This window comes from Pongo pygmaeus, chromosome X (assembly GCF_028885625.2).
Source record: "Pongo pygmaeus isolate AG05252 chromosome X, NHGRI_mPonPyg2-v2.0_pri, whole genome shotgun sequence".
NCBI classification, from domain to species: domain Eukaryota; kingdom Metazoa; phylum Chordata; class Mammalia; order Primates; family Hominidae; genus Pongo; species Pongo pygmaeus.
In genome coordinates, this window is record NC_072396.2 from 123235649 (window position 1) to 123253278 (window position 17630).

A 17630-nucleotide genomic window follows, 5' to 3' on the forward strand; every position below is an offset into this window, starting at 1 on the left:
AGCCTATAACCCCTTTCCCTTCCTCCCTCCATGCCACTTTGTTACCTGAGCACAGTAGGGCCCCTTGCTTCTGAAAAGCGCTTGTTGCAGTAGCCCACCTTGCTGTAGGACTTGGACTTCGTCCCTGACCCAGGCTACAGTGCAACCACCAATCACCTTGTCTCTTCTGCGCGCCCCCCAACCACACCCCCTCTTTATTCTCCAGGTGTCCAAACGCAAAACCTCTTCAATGGCCCTTCTCCCCCATACCAAATATCAATGCGCACCTGAAAGCCATCAGCTTGGTCAGGCAAACCTACGTGGACGCCCTTTATTCTCAGAACCACCTCTTAAGAACATTTTACTTCGGCCGGGCGCAGTGGCTCACGCCTGTAATCCCAGCACTTTGGGAGGCCGTAGATGAGCAGATCACAAGGTCAGGAGATCGAGACCATCCTGGCTAACATGGTGAAACCCCCTCTCTACTAAAACTACAAAAAAAATTAGCCAGGCGTGGTGGCGGGCACCTGTAGTCCCAGCTACTCGGGAGGCTGAGGCAGGAGAAAGGCGTGAACCTGGGAGTTGGAGCTTGCAGTAAGCCGAAATCGCGCCACTGCACTCCAGCCTGGGCGACAGAGCGAGACTCTGTCTCAAAAAAAAAAAAAAAGAACATTTTACTTCTTTGACAACCTTCAGCTCTGAGTTGTCAATATCCTATTTGATTTCCCGCCCCATGTCACAGACAGAGATGGACTACAGAATAGGCTTTATTGAATTTATTTGCTTTGCATATATCATAAATCAAAAAAGCTAAAGAAGTAGAAAAGCTGTCAGAATATGCCTTTAGGCATTTAAAGAACTTAATCTCTTCATTTAAAAAACAGCTTTGTTGTTAACTGTGGAAAAGAAATTGTTATTGGAGAGTTCTCAGAGTGAGAATAGCTGAATACAGGTTCACTGTGAAAAAAAGGAAGGGAGGTGTAACAGCTGTGTTGTTAGCTGTGGAAAAGAAATTGTTATTGGAGAGTTCTCAGAGTGAGAATAACTGAATACAGGTTCACTGTGAAAAAGGGAAGGGAGGTGTAACAGCTAATATACCAGGAGTACCCAGATAAAGGGCATCTACCTTAATATATTGTTCACTATGGGAATACAAAGGAAATAAAATTAATCAAAATAGCATTATCAAAATGGCAAAGGCACAGTATCAGGAAAAATAGATGTTATATAGACAAAATGCAAAATTTAGCATGTAATTGTACTGTGTCACATTATACCAGCATCAGCAAAACCCAGCACCAAGTGTTTAGCTCTGACACCTCACTACCTCTCTGGATTTTTTTGCATGGGGCAGCACCCCACTCAGAATATAAAGGCACAGTCAGATGTCCAGGTCTGCATTTCTGTTTAAGCAAAGCAGCACAGTGTAACAGAGGCAGACACAGTGATAACTACTCAGAAGTCACTTCTGGGTCTCCCAGAAAAATGAGCTAGGTTTACTGCCCAGACATCTAAAGGGAGCTCTCCCTTAGTGTTTAGTGGGTTTGGGGGATGGAATGAAGGGAAAGACATAGAAAGGAAGATTTAACTAACTTCTAGTGAACCTAGATGAGATTCTAGGGTGGTCTGCATCTCAGAAAGCCAGCCAATTAAGGAACTGGCTCTGGGGGTAAAGGTGCCTACATCTTCATCCTCAGCTGAGGAGTTATTAATAGAGGCTGTGCTACAAAAGAAAAAGATCGTGTGGCAAGATGGGAAGGGAGGCATCAACATTTGCTGGGCTACTTGCCCCCTCCCCCTCATAGCTGACCATCCCTCTCATCCTCTTTCTCACTCTCCCTTTTTGGTCTTCCCTCTTCTCCGTGGCTGGGGGATGAGTGGGTCACTGGAAGGTAGGGTCTCTCCAGCCTAGTAACTTTTGAGGTGTGTGCCTCTAGGAATGAGGGTGGGGAAAAGCTGATTTACTCACTTAAAGCTTCCGGGTAGCAGAAAGTTCATTTCTCTGTGGCTTTGGGATTGCACTCTTGCTTTGGGCTAAAACCTTGTGAAGCAAAGACAGCTGAGGGGAAAGGACAAGAAGCTACATGGAGTTCTCCACCTTAATGATGGAACCAGAGAGGAAGGTGCTCCAGTGGCTCCAGATGTGCATTGAGGCAGTAAGCTTGCCATCTGCCTGATGGAAAGTACAGCTTTTGGCATCTGTAGAACTCTAATTTCAATAGAGTCTTCAGTGCTTAACAGGATATACGTGATAGGCAGTGATTTCTGTAAAATCGGAGAGGGTCACAGTAGTATTGGGACAAGAAGCAAAACATTGATGGACTAACCCTCCAGAGGAGTAAGATAATTCCCAACAAGCATTCTGCGTCATAGGGAGGTGCTCGCTGCAGCCAGGCCTGTGACAGGTCGACATGGGGCATGTCCAAAGAGGGAGCTTTGTGTAAGTGCTCTGCATGTTACTATCACCCAAGGAGAAAGCATCAGGGGCCCCCAGGGACAAAGGGAAGATGTTTCAAGGGGTGATAGGCTGATTGGAAAACTAGCTGTGCAGAAATTTTCTTGGAGACGCAGAATTTTCACTTCCACCACCTCTTTTAGGATCCCTTGCAAAGCTTAGAGCAACAACCAAATAATTGCGGCATCTATCTAGGCTCATAAAACCTAAAGGTCAATCTTTGGGTCAAATCATCTGACTGTTTCCATTAGAATTACTTTATTTGGTTGAGGGAAATGACAATTTTCTAGTTGCTCCAACAAAATGTTTTTGCTTTCTCCCTTCTAAAGCACATTGTCCAAAGTTAAAGATTTTGCAATTTTACAGCAGTGCAAATGTTTTCCATAGTTTTAATAGAGGAAATGCTGGGTTTCTGGGTGCTGGCAGTGATTACATGGAAGGTTAAGCATTCATGGCATTTATTTCATTCAAATAATTACGTTTTAATTAGCATTTCTAAGGCTATTTTTCTCAATAAATTCTTATTTTGCTTAATAAATTCTTAGTTTGCTTAATACTTATTTTGCTTAATAAAAGTGGTCACAGTAAAAAGATCACTACATAGAATTAATACAGCTATTAGTAATTATCATTTAAAATGCTGATGCTTGGCCAGGCAAGGTGGCTCACGCCTGTAATCCCAGCACTTTGGGAGGCCGAGGCAGGCGGATCACGAGGTCAGGAGATCAAAACCATCCTGGCCAACATGGTGAAACCCCGTCTCTACTAAAAATACGAAAACAAAATTAGCTGGGCGTGATGGCGGGCACCTGTAGTCCCAGCTACTTGGGAGACTGAGGTGGGAGAGTGGCGTGAACCCGGGAGGCAGAGCTTGCAGTGAGCGGAGATCGCGCCACTGCACTCCAGTCTGGGTAACAGAGCGAGACTCCGTCTCAAAAAAAATAAAAAAAATAAAATAAATAAAATAAATGCTGATGCTCCACACAAGAGCTCTTTATTGCATGATTTCTGCCATGTGGCTCCATGCTTTGGCTTTCTTCCTGGCCAGGGAGAACCAGACAGGCTCAACTGGCTCAACGGGCTTCTGGAACTTGGTTGGGAAAGTTGAAGATCGTTGGGTTTCTTTTTCCATGGCAGGCACTTGCAGTATCTTCTGAGCCTCAAATTCAACTGGAACCACAGCAAATAACACACAAGCAATAAGGAACCCCAAAGATATTGGGGTATGTTGTTTATGGAATGCCATAAAATGTTTCCTCCTTTCAGGTTTCCTCTGATCCCCCTGCTCTAGTGCTTTCTAAACCCTTCTCCCTTTGGTGCCAGACTTCTAAAAGTTAGGACCTGTGTGATGCCATGGGTGGTATGTCAAAGGGGTAAAATGAACATGGCTATGGCCACAGGGCCCTGGGCATGGGAAGGCCCGGGAGGTAATACTTATGACTATAACTGCCAGTCTTCAGGTGGTTATTACTGGATTGTCTTACATCTTTGAACTGAGACCAGAGGGAAACATATTGTATCTACTTAGTTTCTAAAATTTCAAATAAGGTAATGTTATTTGTGTTTGCCAATCTATGATTTCATGTGAAATGAATTGATTGATGACTTAATAGATGCACCCAGTAAAAGTTGATGATAAATAATATTGTACCAACCCAACTACCCCAGCCAAGGAGACTACCTCCCTATTCCTAATTCCACTCCCTCCCTCATCCTGCTTATGGTCAATTGACTTAGTGACTTAGACGCAACCAGTGGTTCTCAATCCTGGCTACACATTAGAATCACCTAGGGCTCTTTTAAAAACACCAATGCGCATGCCGTTTCCTGAAGCAAATGAATTAGAATCTCTAAGGATGGAGCCAGGACCATCTGTAATTTTTTAAAAAGCTCACCAGGTGATTCTGATGCACAGTGACAGTTGTGATTCACTTGATAGAAGTATAGTGCCCATGAGGCCATTAAAAGCTGTGAGCAAGTCAACTGCTGCTATTTCATGGCCAGAAAATGGGTTCCTGAATTCCTGGTCTAATTTCTTCATGAGCGGGATTAAGGGAGAGGACAAAGATGGTTCAATACAAATCCATCCTCCACTCCCCTGCTCCTGCTGAAAAAATTCTCTCTAGCACACAACTCTTTATGGTGAGATCACATTCTATTATATCCCAGCAGAGTATTCCTCTCAGCTGTCAACAGTTCCTCACCACTTACACATCCCTGCTCAGAATACAGAGAAGCTTAAACAAGCCTTCTAAATAATTAAAAACAATTGAATACCACTGGGCCTTTAGAGTGAATTATTTTCAACAGTTTCATTGGAGATGTAGAAAGTGAGAAAGTACTGCTTTGCTATGAACTGGAAAGTGACTTGGTACTTTCCTCTTGCATACCCAGCCAGAAGAATGTTTCAGTGAGTGACCACAGTTTTGTGCCTAGACAGCTTCTTTGATGAGGCAAAAGACTGGAAGACCCTCTGAAAGTTATACACTGGACTTGTATTAGTCAAAATAATTAGATTTTCCTAAAATAAGCTAATATATGTATCTAATTAAAGAGCCATGCGAGAAATCATTAAGCTGACTTAAGGTAAGAGACAAGTATTATCTGAGCTTGAAATTGCAAAAGTTTCACAACATTCTGCCGGGGCTGTTTTTTGAGAGGTCAGAATGTAGGCTTTTACCTGATTTTGTAGGCTTAGGTGGCTTCATCTGTGCTCTCTTCTCCTGTTTATGGACACTGGAAGTGAAAATCTTTTTAGGTTGGTTTTCATTTGCAGAGACAGCTCCCTTTAATACAAAAATGAAAACAGAAAGCTTGTAAGTTCTGACATTAGAATGGCAGATTGCTTATTCAGAGGACCATAGAGTGCAAGCCCTGTCCTGGATACTACGAGTTTAACAGTATCCAAAAGGAAAGAGATTAGGGATATAGAGATAGATAAGGAGAGAAATAGCATTGAGCCTTTTGGCTTAAAATTTAGGTTCACAAAACCTAAGCTGGCTCTAGTTTACCACCTTTCAGACCAGAAAGAAAGAGCTAATTTTACAAATAGTGAAAGCAGGTTAACAAGATAATTATTTAACTTGAGAACAACCTTTTCCTTAGCACTTTACCAGCACTTAACAGCAAGCTAACAGAACATGGTAGTTGCAAATAAATCTGATCAATTCACTGAAGTGAGTTCCATAAGATTTCTACTTTTCAAAACTAGCTGACATAAGACTTGAAGCATTTCTCACATTAGGAAGTAATATAACTGTAGGTCTTTCCAAAATTCTGCAGTTTATTCTTTTCAAATTAACCTCTTCATAATTGGTCTAAATTAATGAGTTTGTATACACTAATGTATCCCTCCTGACAAAAGCTTTAACCAGGCTGAGAGCAGTGGCCTATAATCCCAACACTTTGTGAGGCTCAGGCAGGAGGATCACTTGAGCCCAGGAGTTCAAGACCAGCCTGGGCAACATAGTGAGACCCATCTCTGCAAAAAATTTAAAAAATTAGCTGGGCATGGTGGCGCACACGTATAGTGCCTATAGTCGCAGCTACTATGGCGGGGATGAAGGGGAAGGATCGTTTGAGCCTGAGATCATTTGAGCCTGACACTACAGTGAGCTGTGATTGCACCACTGCACTCCAGCCAGGATGACAGAGTGAGAACCTGTCTCAAAAAAAAAAAAAAAAAAAAAACTTTAATAAAGGTGGGCTTTACCCCTCTATGTTCCTGCCCCCGTGTAAATACTAATGATGAAAAAGAAAAGACCTTTAAAGCAAAGAGTTAAACACCTCCTCGCATAGTCCTTCAACAAATTTAGTAAGCACTTTAAAGTATAGGAGCTTAAGACGTATATCTCTTGATATATGAATTTGGTATGTTTCCTTGAGTCAGTTTTCTGCAGGTTTGATAAGAGGGGAGAAAAGCATCATCCCATCATCTCTTATCCACATGTGGTAGTTAGCTTAGTTTACCACATCACATTTTATAACTTACAGGTAGGTGCCACACCAAACCAAATCAATATGTAGAAATCCAAACATCAAACACAGAAAGGGAACTTGTTGTGTACTGATACGGAAAAGTGCCCAGAAATAAAATGTTAAATGAAAAAAACAGTATTTAAGTTTGATTCCATTTATAAAAATATATATACATATTGATAGGTATAAAATATTTGTAAAGATAGTCACTCAACTCTTACCCCAGTGATTACCTTTAGGTATTTTTTTAAGCTATGAGGATGCAAAGGCATAAGAATGATACAATGGACTTTGGGGACTCTGAGGGAAAGGGTGGGAAGGGGGTGAGGGATAAAATACTATGAACTGGGTTACAGTGCACCAAAATCTCACAAATCACCACCAGATAACTTACTCATGTAAACAAATACCACCTGTTCCCCCCAAACCTACGGAAATGAAAAATTAAAAATAAAATAAAATGACTTACTCCTTATTTCTCAACCAATTTCGTGGAGCCTTGCTTTAGAATATTGAGGGCAGGATTTGTTTTGTAGATTCTCTCTATGTTCATAACTTTGCACAACACCCCCCCCACACACACTTTTGAGACAGGGTCTCACTCTGTCACCCAGGCTAGAGTGTAGTGGCGTGATCTTGACTCACTACAGCCTCCATGCCTGGGCTCCAAGTGATCCTCCCACCTCAGCCTCCCGAGTAGCTGGGATGTCAGCACATGCCACCACACCCAGCTATGTTTTTGTATTTTTAGTAAAGATGGAGTTTCAGCATGTTGCCTAAGCTGGTCTTGAACTCCTGAGCTCAAGCAATCCACCTGCCTTGGCCTCCCAGAGTGCTGGGATTATAAACAAGAGCCACCGCACCTGGCCTGCACAAACCCTTTAAGAGCATAAAATCAGGGCACGTTTGTATAAATGCAAAGCAAGTCTTTTTCCCTGAAGAGTCCTCCTGCCTTGATTAATGCTCCCAAAAAGAGGGGGAGCTGCATGTTGGCAAAGTTCCCAATAGAAACCTAATCAGTGATTCCAGCAACCTTTTTGGAGTGTTTTCTTGGCTACCCCAGGTCCTACCCCATATTTAGGCTCCTTAGTCTCAGCATTGGCACCAGCACTGCTCTTAGTTTTCAGCTCTTTCACAGGAATGTGGGCCTTGAAACTCCTCTGCTTCTGCTTTGCCATAGTTATCCAAACTGGCTCTGAGACAGCATAATCTGACTGTTCACCAGCAGGCTTTCCTGAGAAAGAAATGGAAGGAGTTAGAACTGAAGCAAGGCAGGCAGGGTCTTGAGCCTGGTTGGGGCTTACCCACAATAATATCCCAAATGGGACCCTTGTTAATTGCCAAAGGAAAATAAACAGATATCAACCAGAGAAGGCCCCCCTTTTTTGGGCCCTCCCTATAGCTTGGCAAGGCAGGAGTTCCTTGGGTAGTAAAGAACCTGTACTTAAAAGTGGGCACACTGTCCCTTTACTGGACCCTTCCCTTGTCCATTCCTCGTGCCATCTGCAAATCAGGGTAGGACAACACTTGCCAGGTGGGCTGGGAAAATCCCAAGGATGCCAGAGGCTCAGGCCATTGATGCCATTCCTCTAACTCCTAGAAAAATCTTAGAGTATTTGTTACTTCATAGTCCCTCGCACAAGTGTGTGGTTACATAAGTGTGGTTACAGGAATATAAAAGATTTTCCCAAGGATGGAGCGTGAAGGTCCAAAGGTTTTGGGAGACGTTCATGCCCAAAAGATTGCCTAGCTCTAAATTCTTAGATATTTCAGATGAGCGAAGAGACATCTATGGCAAATTAAGATTTCAGGCTGAGAGACTGAACATAATGCTCTACTAATGAGTTGGCTTTAAAAATCCACATGGTGTTAGGGAGGGGCTTAATACATGTAAAAGTATTTTGAGAAAAGCATAAAACTCCATCCAAATGTAAGGTGTGCAGAGGGTGAGGAAGAGGGAATGGGGAAATGGTCATGTGTCTACTATGGAATGTAGACGGATGTCCAGAGGGGGATCCCACTGGGAAAGGGAAGGCTCAAAATTAACTACCTCCAAATCTATTAAATCTAGAATGGGGCACTATTTTGCTCCCAAACCCATAAACCAGCCCTATCAAAGCCACAATTCAGTAAAAGACTAGAATAGACTTTAATGCCCATTCAAGGCTTTGCTTTCCAGTTCTTCTTTCCACTTGATATCTACTTGCCATCTGGAGAGATAAAAGCCTTACCTGGGGTCTTGCAAGCAGGTTGCTTCTTGGCCATGCTTTCAGATTTGGGCCTGCTCTGTTGCTTATCTGCAATGTTAGATATTTTGGTGAGGTTCCCTGCAGCCTCCAGGAGCCCCTGGGAAGTGCTTCTGATTTTACGCCCCCTGCCTACAGAGGACAAAATTGGGCCCGAGGGCACTGAAGCAAGCTGGGTGAAGTTATCTTGTTTCTCACTCTTATACTTCTGCGAGGAAGGGGCTCTTTTCAGTCGAACTCCAAAAAGCTTTTCAACATCATCCTGGTTGGATAGGTTTGCATGCTGGTTATTATTACCATCACCACTCTCAAGATCTTCTTTCTTAGAGTAAATGCCCCCAGAAGTGGATGTTTGCCTGACAGGGGCAATGGTGAACTTCCCAGGTTTGGTAGCAGGGGCTGGAATGCTCTTTATGGGGTTTTTGGAACCTTGGCTGAATTTCTTGGTTTTGATTGCAAAAGCTTCATCTCTTCCTAGGAACCAGTTGTCAGAATTGCTCTCAAAAACAGATCGCCTAGCAGCAGCATTCACAGAACTTGAATGAACCTGTTGCTGGAAAGGGCTACTTGAAGGCAGGTGCTTCTCACTTCTGTTCTGCTTTACAGGTACATTCACTGGGCCCTTTGATGACATCTGTGGCTGGAATTTAGACCTATCTGAGGCTTGGGAAGAATGTTTGGGAGTCAGCTGCTTTTTAGAATTCCTCCACTCTTTAGGAGAGCTGGCAGAAACAAAGGAGACTTTTTGCTCATACTCAGGTTTCCTCAAGGCCTGGGAAAGCTGCCTGGGAGACAGCTGCTCTTTAAAACTGCTGCACTTCCCAGGAGCTCTCTCTGAATATGAGAAAACTTTCTGTGGGTCTTCAGGCCTCCCCAAGGACTGTAAAGGGTGCTTCATAGGTAGCATCTTTGAAGAAATGCCTCCCTTAGGATTAGCACTCCCTGAATCTGAGAAAACTTGGTGCTTGACTTCAGGCTTCGATAAAGATTTGGAAGGAAGATTGGGAGGCAGAAGTGCCACATCACTGCCCCTCTTAAGAGCAGAGCTCTCTGAAAAGATTTGCTGTGCCATAAATTTCACGAATGACTGGGTCGGACGCCTGGGAATCCGTGATTTCTTAGAAGTGCCTTCAACAGCCATTTTCTCTAGAAGTAAGGTCATTTCCTGAACTTTAGACCTCTTTAAGAACGGGGTAGCATATTGGGGAGGCAACGGGCTCCCAGAAATGTCTGCCTCAACAGCAGCCCGCTCGAAATTTGAGGACAGTTGCTGGACTTTATTTCCCACAGTAAACCGGGAAAGATGTCTGGGAAGCAGCTGCTCCTTAGAAATGTCCTCTTCAACAGTAGTGCTTTCTGGATGTGCAGAGAGTTGATACAGTTCCTCAAATTTAGGGGTCACCCATGGCTGGGAAGTGTATTTGGAAGGTGTTGGTGCCACAGGACTGCTCCATTCTGCAGAAGTACTCATTGAGTCCAGGAACTTAGGCCTCTCCGAGGGCTGGGAAAGGCATCTGGGAGGCAGCGGCTCCACATAAGTGCCTTCCTCAACAGCTGTGCTTTCTGAGATTTGCCGGATTTGAGGATCTGTCAAGGACTGAGGAGAATATCTGGGGAGTAGTGGCTCCACAGAAATGACTCTCTCAACAGCAGTGTCCTCTGAACCTGAGAACATGTTTTGTTGAACTTTAGGATTCATCAAAGGCTGGCAAAGAAGTTTAGGAGGCAGAGGCTTCATAGAAATGCTCTCTTCAACAGCCACGCTCTTTGGAGATGAGGAAACTTCTTGCTCCACTTTAGGGTTCACCCATGGCTGGAAAGGGTGTCTTGGAGGGATTGGCTCCACGGAATCACTCTGTTTTACAGAAGTGCCCACTGAACTGGTGGGGACTTGTTGCTGAACAGTAGGATTCGTAATGGGCTGAGAAGGGCATCTGGAAGGCAGCTGCTGCATAAAATCATTCTGCTCTTCAGGAGTACTAATTGAAGCAGAGGAGACTTCTTGTTGGTTTTTGGGCTTTCCCAAGGCCTGAGCAGGGTGTCTGAGAGGCAGGTCTTCCTCTGAGCTGCTGCAATCATCAGAAGTGTTGTACTTTTCAACATAACTGCTTGATTCTGTGAAGACTTCTTCATCTTCAGGCTCCTCTAAAGCCTGGGAGGGGCATCTGAGGGCCAGCTCCTCCTCAGAGCTGCTCAAGTCCTCAACAAAACTTTTTGATTCTGAGAAGACTTCTTGTTCATCTTCAAACTTCCCCAAGGACTGGGAAGAGTGACCATGAGCCAGTTCTTCAGAACCATCCCCCTCCTCAGGAATATTCTCTGAATCTGAGGAGACTTCTTCAGCATCAGGCTTCCTTGAGGACTGAAAAAGGCTTCTGGGAGGCAGAGTCTTGGCATAAACATCTCCTTTGGCTGTAGTACTTGTCATACCCAAAACACTTGCTGTAAAAGTCTGGTGAACATTTCCAGGAGGCTTTTCTTTGCAAATAGTTTGAACATCCTGGGCTGACTCCATTTTGGATTGGGCCTTTTGTAAATCAAAGCTGAAAGCTTCTTTATCTTCTAACTGGATATGAGAAGGATTCATAAACACCTGAGCCTCTGCTGCTACTGAGAGAATGGCCTCCTCTTGGGTTGTAGAAAGGCTTTCCACCATCAGTGAGAGAGAAGCTCTGGCTTCTGTCTTCTCAGCTGCAGAAGCTGCATCTTCATGGTATGGTTGTGGATCACTAACCATGGAATTGTCCATGTTTTCAGGTATGGGCTGTGCTGCTGATGCTTTTCTGGATCCGAAATCTATGCCAGCATTTCTCCTTCCCATGTCATCTTTATCTGAAAGCAACCCCTGAGGGGTAGTGGTTTCTGGTTGTGAAGTTGTAGGCTGCTCCATGTTGTCCTTCTCTAAGGGCAAGTGCGAGAAAGGGATATTCCTGGCAGTCTTATTGGTAGGTGAAGACCCAGCTCTATCGCCCAGGCCATACCCTCCACTGGATTGTTTAAGGCTTCTTCCTTTGAATTCACACTCACTCAATCCTGAAACACTTGCTCCTTTTCTTCTCCATCTTCTTCCATATGCTGCTGACACTGGATAGCCCTGACTCCCAGAAGCATCAGTGTTTGGAGCCTGGTCTGTTGTCTTCTTATCATACATCTCAGTTTTGTTGTTCTGTTTCTGGCTTGAGGAATCTACACCAAACAGAAATAAGGAAAGGAGAAATACGTGTGACTTTGACTTCCTAAAATAAGAATACTGTGCCCTGGCCCAATGGTACCTATTTGCTACTGAATTTCCTAGTATGAGGAAGCAGCTATTTGGAAGACAGAGGGCAACTCGGTCACTACTAGGTTTCTGCAGTTGGACATTTTTAAGCCAAAGAGGAATCCTAGTTCTAGAAACTGACTCCAGGGTTGGCTTATCACCTTTTTACCAATAGTCTGGTCCACCATTCAGTGTGAGACATATCAGAAGGCAAATTTTGAACCTGTAACAATGACTACCTTTGGGGAAACTGACTGGGGAAGGAGGAATTGAATTTTTTACTTTCTAATTAGCATTTCTATTTTCTACATAATATTTATCTGAAATACCTGAAATTTCATATCATGTGCATGTATTGCTTTTTTTTTTTTTTTTTTTTGAGACGGAATCTCGTTCTGTCGCCCAGGCTGGAGTGAAATTGAAAATTAATTATGGTTCTATTTTACACTCTACCCAAAGACAAATTTCACACTTTGAATTCATACCTCATACCAGGCTGCAGTGGTGCGATCTCGGCTCACTGCAACCTCTGACTCCTGGGTTCAAGCAATTCTCCTGCCTCAGCCTCCTGAGTAGCTGGGATTACAGACACATGCCACCACATCTGGATAACTTTTGTATTTTTAGTAAAGACGGGGTTTCCCCATGTTGGTCAGGCTGGTCTGGAACTCCTGACCTTGTGATCCACCTGCCTCGGCCTCCCAAAGTGCTGGGATTACAGGCATGAGCCACCGTGCTTGGCCATGTTGCTTTTTTTTTTTTTAAGAAGGGGTCAATAGGAGTTATCTGGGAGGCAAGATTATGGCCCCCTTTTCTTCTTTTTTTCTACCCTCTTACATTAAAACAATCCTAGTTGTTTTTATTTCCAAGATGCAGATTGGAGACATTGTTAGCATGTCTCTCCCACTTGGAAAGACAAATAGTATGTAGATATTCATGCTGTGAGCTTTTTCCAAGAAGCAACACAGGAACTTCACAGAAAGAGTGAAAGAAACCACAGACCCTTTGAAAGAAGTGATGGGCAGCAGCCTACACTGTGAACCAGATGGAAAACTCCCCATAGGAGACAGTGAACCTGCGCACACACCCAGCACATCACTACTACAATCAGCATCTGAGAAAGCCATCACACAAAGATACTCTGCAACCAAGGAACTCATACAGAGTCTTCAAAACTGAAAGCACCCAGAGCTGAAGCCAGGTGACAATAAACTATAATAATCCATTAAAAAGTGGGCAAAGGACATGAATAAACAATTCTCAAATGAAGATATACAAATGGACAACAAACATATGAAAAATGCTCAATATCACTAATCACGAGGGAAATGCAAATTGAAACACAATGCGATATCATCTTACCTCAGCCAGAATGGCCATTATTAAAAAGTCAAAAAACAATAGATGTTGGGATGAATGTGATAAAAAGAGTATACTTATACACCGCCGGTGGGAATGTAAATTAGTGCAACCTCTGTGGAAAACAGTATGGAAATTTCCCAAAGAACTAAAAATAGATCTATGATTCAATCCAGCAATCCCACTACTGAATATCTACCCAAAGGAAAAGAAGTCATTATATCAAAAAGACACCTGCACACATATGTTTATTGAAGCACAATTCACAATTGCAAGGATATGGAATCAACCTAAGTGCCCATCAACCTATGAGTAGATAAAGAAAATGTCAAGCCTATGCAAGTAGTTGTACAGATTACTCCTCTCCTTTCTTCTAGTACTTTTCTAAGGAACTCACTTTGATCCCCAGATAGAAGGGCCCCTCACTGCCTTTCTTCCCTCACTATCTGCTGCATCCCTAGCTCCATCTAGTGGTTTCATACCCAGCATACGGCGCTGAGAATAGCTGACTGTGCCCCAAACCACTTCCATGATATGGAAAATCAACTAAAGAAAATGTGATACTACTCAGGCATAACAAAGAATGAAATAATGTCTTTTGTAGCAACCTGGATGAAACTGGAGGCCAATATTCTAAGTGAAGTAACCCAGGAATCGAAAACCAAATACCACGTGTTCTCCCTTATAAATGGGAGCTAAGCTATGGGTATGCAAAGGCATACAGAGTGGTATATTAGACACTCAAGACTCAGAAAGTGGGAAGGGTAGGAGGGGGTGAGGAATGAAAAACTACATAATGGGTACAATGTACATTACTCTAGTGACAGGTGCACTAAAATCCTAGACTTCACCACTATACAATTCATCTGTGTAACCAAAAACCACTTGTACCCCTAAAGCTATTGAAATAAAAACATTTTTTTAAACCGATCATATGTAATACACATGCAAAGAAATTCTTGGAATGCCTTAACAATTGCATTGGTCCACAGGCTTCAGGTCAAGCACAAGATAGTAGTTGTACAGATTACTCCTCTCCTTTCTTCTAGTTCTAAGGAACTCACTTTGATCCCCAGATGGAAGGGTCCCTCGCTGCCTTTCTTCCCTCACTATCTGCTGCATCCCTAGCTCCATCTAGTAGTTTCATATCCAGCATACAGCGCTGAGAATAGCTGACTATGCTCCAAACCACTTCCATGATATGGAAAATCAACTAAAGTATCTGCCCCCATGGATGCTGACTCAGTTCTATCCTCTGTGTGTAAAAGAGACAACTATTAAAAAATAAAGCTCAAAGGCTGGGTGCAGTGGCTCACGCCTGCAATCCCAGCACTTTGGGAGGCCGAGGCGGGCAGATCACAAGGTCAGGAGATCGAGATCATCCTGGCTAACATGGTGAAACCCCCTCTCTACTAAAAATACAAAAAATTAGCCAGGCGTGGTGGTGGGTGCCTGTAGTCCCAGCTACTAGGGAGGCTGAGGCAGGAGAATTGCTTGAACCAGGGAGGTGGAGGTTGCAGTGAGCCAATATCACGCCACTGCACTCCAGCCTGGGTGACAGAGTGAGACTCCGTCTTAAAATAAATAAAATAAATAAATAAATAAATAAATAAATAAAAATAAAGCTCAAAAAGACAAAAGAGTACTCATTTAATCTTCCTTTTTCTTTTTCTTTTTTTCTGGAGGGTTTTGTGGTTTTCTTAGTTTTCATGGGAAAACATGTTTAGGAATAGCCTGTCTTTGAACCCACATGTGAAATCCTTTGTGGCAAAAACGTAACATAACTGTTCAACTTAATTTGAGGAACTGGAATTTTTTATCAAATATTGCTTGAAATCAGCTTGCCATCAGCTGGAGCCAACATCCACATACGCACACACATGAACACACAGAGAGATTTTCACTCTGGTGATATTTGTTGTTTGGGGATTTGATAGGTGTTGGCTGCCAAGGACATCTGTCTGCAGCTGCATAAACCCTCTTTGTCCATGGATGTGGGCAATAGTATCATTATTAACACAGATATTTTCTCTCTACAGGAAGAGAAAGGCAACTTTTAAAAAATGATTTTTTGGCCAATTCTGTTATTCCTTTCTGGTTCTGCTGCTGAGGAAGAATGCTGAAGGGGAAATCAGTGGCTGTCCTCTCATATCTGGGCTCACTGAGGAATTCAGCATGTACATTAGCCTCAGAGAGGATGAAACAAATTCACAAACAAAACACCTCTCTTGTTGGAAATTCGTTTACATAAAATAAGAATCCAGGTATGATCCTTTACCTGAACCCCACACAAGTGGCAATTGTATTACTTTGGCAATTTAGATGGAGAAGCCTGGACCACATTTTCTGCATATAAAATTGAAAGCTCTCTGAAGACCAAGGGCAGCAGTCTTGGGTAGTTCTTGGGTATAGCTCCTATCAATCACTGTGCAATGAAGTCTGTCATACGTGTTTCTGGGTGAGGGTGAAGATGTGCTAACCTGTACTGTCCATTCCCAGCTTCTTTTGGTTGGTTTCTTTTGGTTTGGTTATACTCTTTTCTTCTTCAGAAACCAATGGAAGGTTTGGCTCCTCCTGCTTTGGTTCCACCTGAAACAGGAAAAGAAAGAGCTTGAATCCTACTGAAGTGCTTTCCAACCACTCCTGCATGGTTGCCAAAGAAAAAGCATCAGGAAGAAAGTTCTTGATGCTGGGCACGTAATAGTACCTTTAAAGATGGACATTATTTCAATGGAGATGTTTCCAGGGATTTCTTAATGGAATTGTTTCCACCAAGAGATCCTTGAGGATCATTTTACCTACTGGAAGTGGTTCATCCAGGTTTGGAGTTTCTAATATCTGAGTGACACACTGCAGGGATCTCTCTAAAATACTCTGGTAATGACTGAACCACACTGGAAGGCCAAGAATCCGAAAATGGGGTCGTTGGGCCTGACAACAATCATGCCCTCGGCCATATTGGGATTCTCCGATTTGCTTCACCAGACCTGTGATCCAAATTCAAATCCTATTTGGCTTCTTTTCAGGGAATGTAATGAAAGCATGAATTATCTCTTTCCAGATCAAAAGAAGAAAAAGAATTGGGGTTTTGTTGGGAGGGAAAGGAGAAAAAGCTGAAAGGTTCAGCCCTTACGCTGGATGGGCTGAAGTTGGTTTAGTATAAATAAGGTTTTCTGATAATTACGATACAGCTCTGGAAATGTCAGCATAGCACTGCACTGAACAGTGTCCGGAATTTGCTTAGTGTAAGCCTTTATGGCATGCATGTAAAGACAAACATACAACTCTTCACACTCGCACTCAAAGTGCCTGTGCAAACAGACACAGCTCATAAGAATTTATTTTTGAGTAAATGTGGTCAGATTGGCCTGGATTCAAAATCTCTTCATCATTTACTTGCTGTGTGACCTTGGGCAAGTTATTCTCTGAATCACTGTGTCTACATTGATAAACAAGGGACCAGGAGAAACTTCCTGTGGGACTTGTAGATCTAAGAAATTACAGAGCAGGGAGAAAGTGGTAGTAGTCCCTGTGTCATAAATGATCCTGGATCTTTTTTATATTCATCCACATGTCAGGGAGAGAGTCACAGGGAAGAAGTGGATGCTCTGGCCTTCTCAGAGGGTAATGCCCAGGCTTTTTCTCAACTAGGCTATACAGAAAGAAGAAAGTTAGAAGGGTCATACTGCTTCCCTCAGCCAACCTTCCCCATTTCCCAGGTTTGTGGTGAGGTATTCAGGGGATAATGCATGTATAGGGTTTGGCACCTAGTAATTGGTCACCCCTTCTTTGACACCAAACTAACAAGGTACTCTCAAGGCCACCAGAGGGCTTCCCTCTTCCGCCCTGCTCCTCCACCTGTTCTTTCAACTCGTATTTTGTCTACAACCTAAAGTGAAAATGAGATGCCTAAGCTAGAGGCAAGATGGTGGGATGAAAAAAGTGCTGAGCTGGAAGTCAGAAGACTGGATTCTGGCCCTAGCTCTGCTACTACCTGGGTGTTTGACTTTGGGTAAGTATCTGAAATTATTTGTGCTTCAATGCCCTTCCCTGTAAAATGTTTGTACTATACAATCTTTTAGTCTCTTCACCTCTGATTTACAGTCTCTTCCTTTCAGCCCAGAATCACTGGTGAATTCAGTTTTTGATCAAAGTGAGTTTTATAGACAACTGACACATCCTTTTAAACACTAAACACTAACATTTTTTAATCCTTAACTTTTTTTTTTAAATGGAGTTTTGCTCTTGTCCAGGCTATAGTGCAATGGCGCGATCTTGGCTCACCACAACCTCCACCTCCCGGGTTCAAGAGATTCTCCTGCCTCAGACTCCCGAGTAGCTGGGATTACAGGCT

At 43.1% G+C, this 17630-nt stretch overlaps 1 protein-coding gene across 1 annotated transcript in view; it reads right to left on the bottom strand.

The window, feature by feature from the left end:
• Positions 1–740: 740 nt before the first annotated feature.
• KIAA1210 (KIAA1210 ortholog) overlaps positions 741–17630 on the bottom strand; it is a 48845-nt gene continuing 31955 nt past the window's right edge. Inside the window, exons 8-12 of the mRNA XM_063660171.1 lie at positions 15757–15865; positions 8644–11844; positions 7483–7646; positions 5115–5220; positions 741–3604 (exon numbers count right to left, since the gene is read on the bottom strand). Of these exons, the coding sequence (XP_063516241.1) occupies positions 3429–3604; positions 5115–5220; positions 7483–7646; positions 8644–11844; positions 15757–15865 (3756 nt within the window). The 3' untranslated portion in view covers positions 741–3428. The remainder of the gene's footprint in view (positions 3605–5114; positions 5221–7482; positions 7647–8643; positions 11845–15756; positions 15866–17630) is intronic.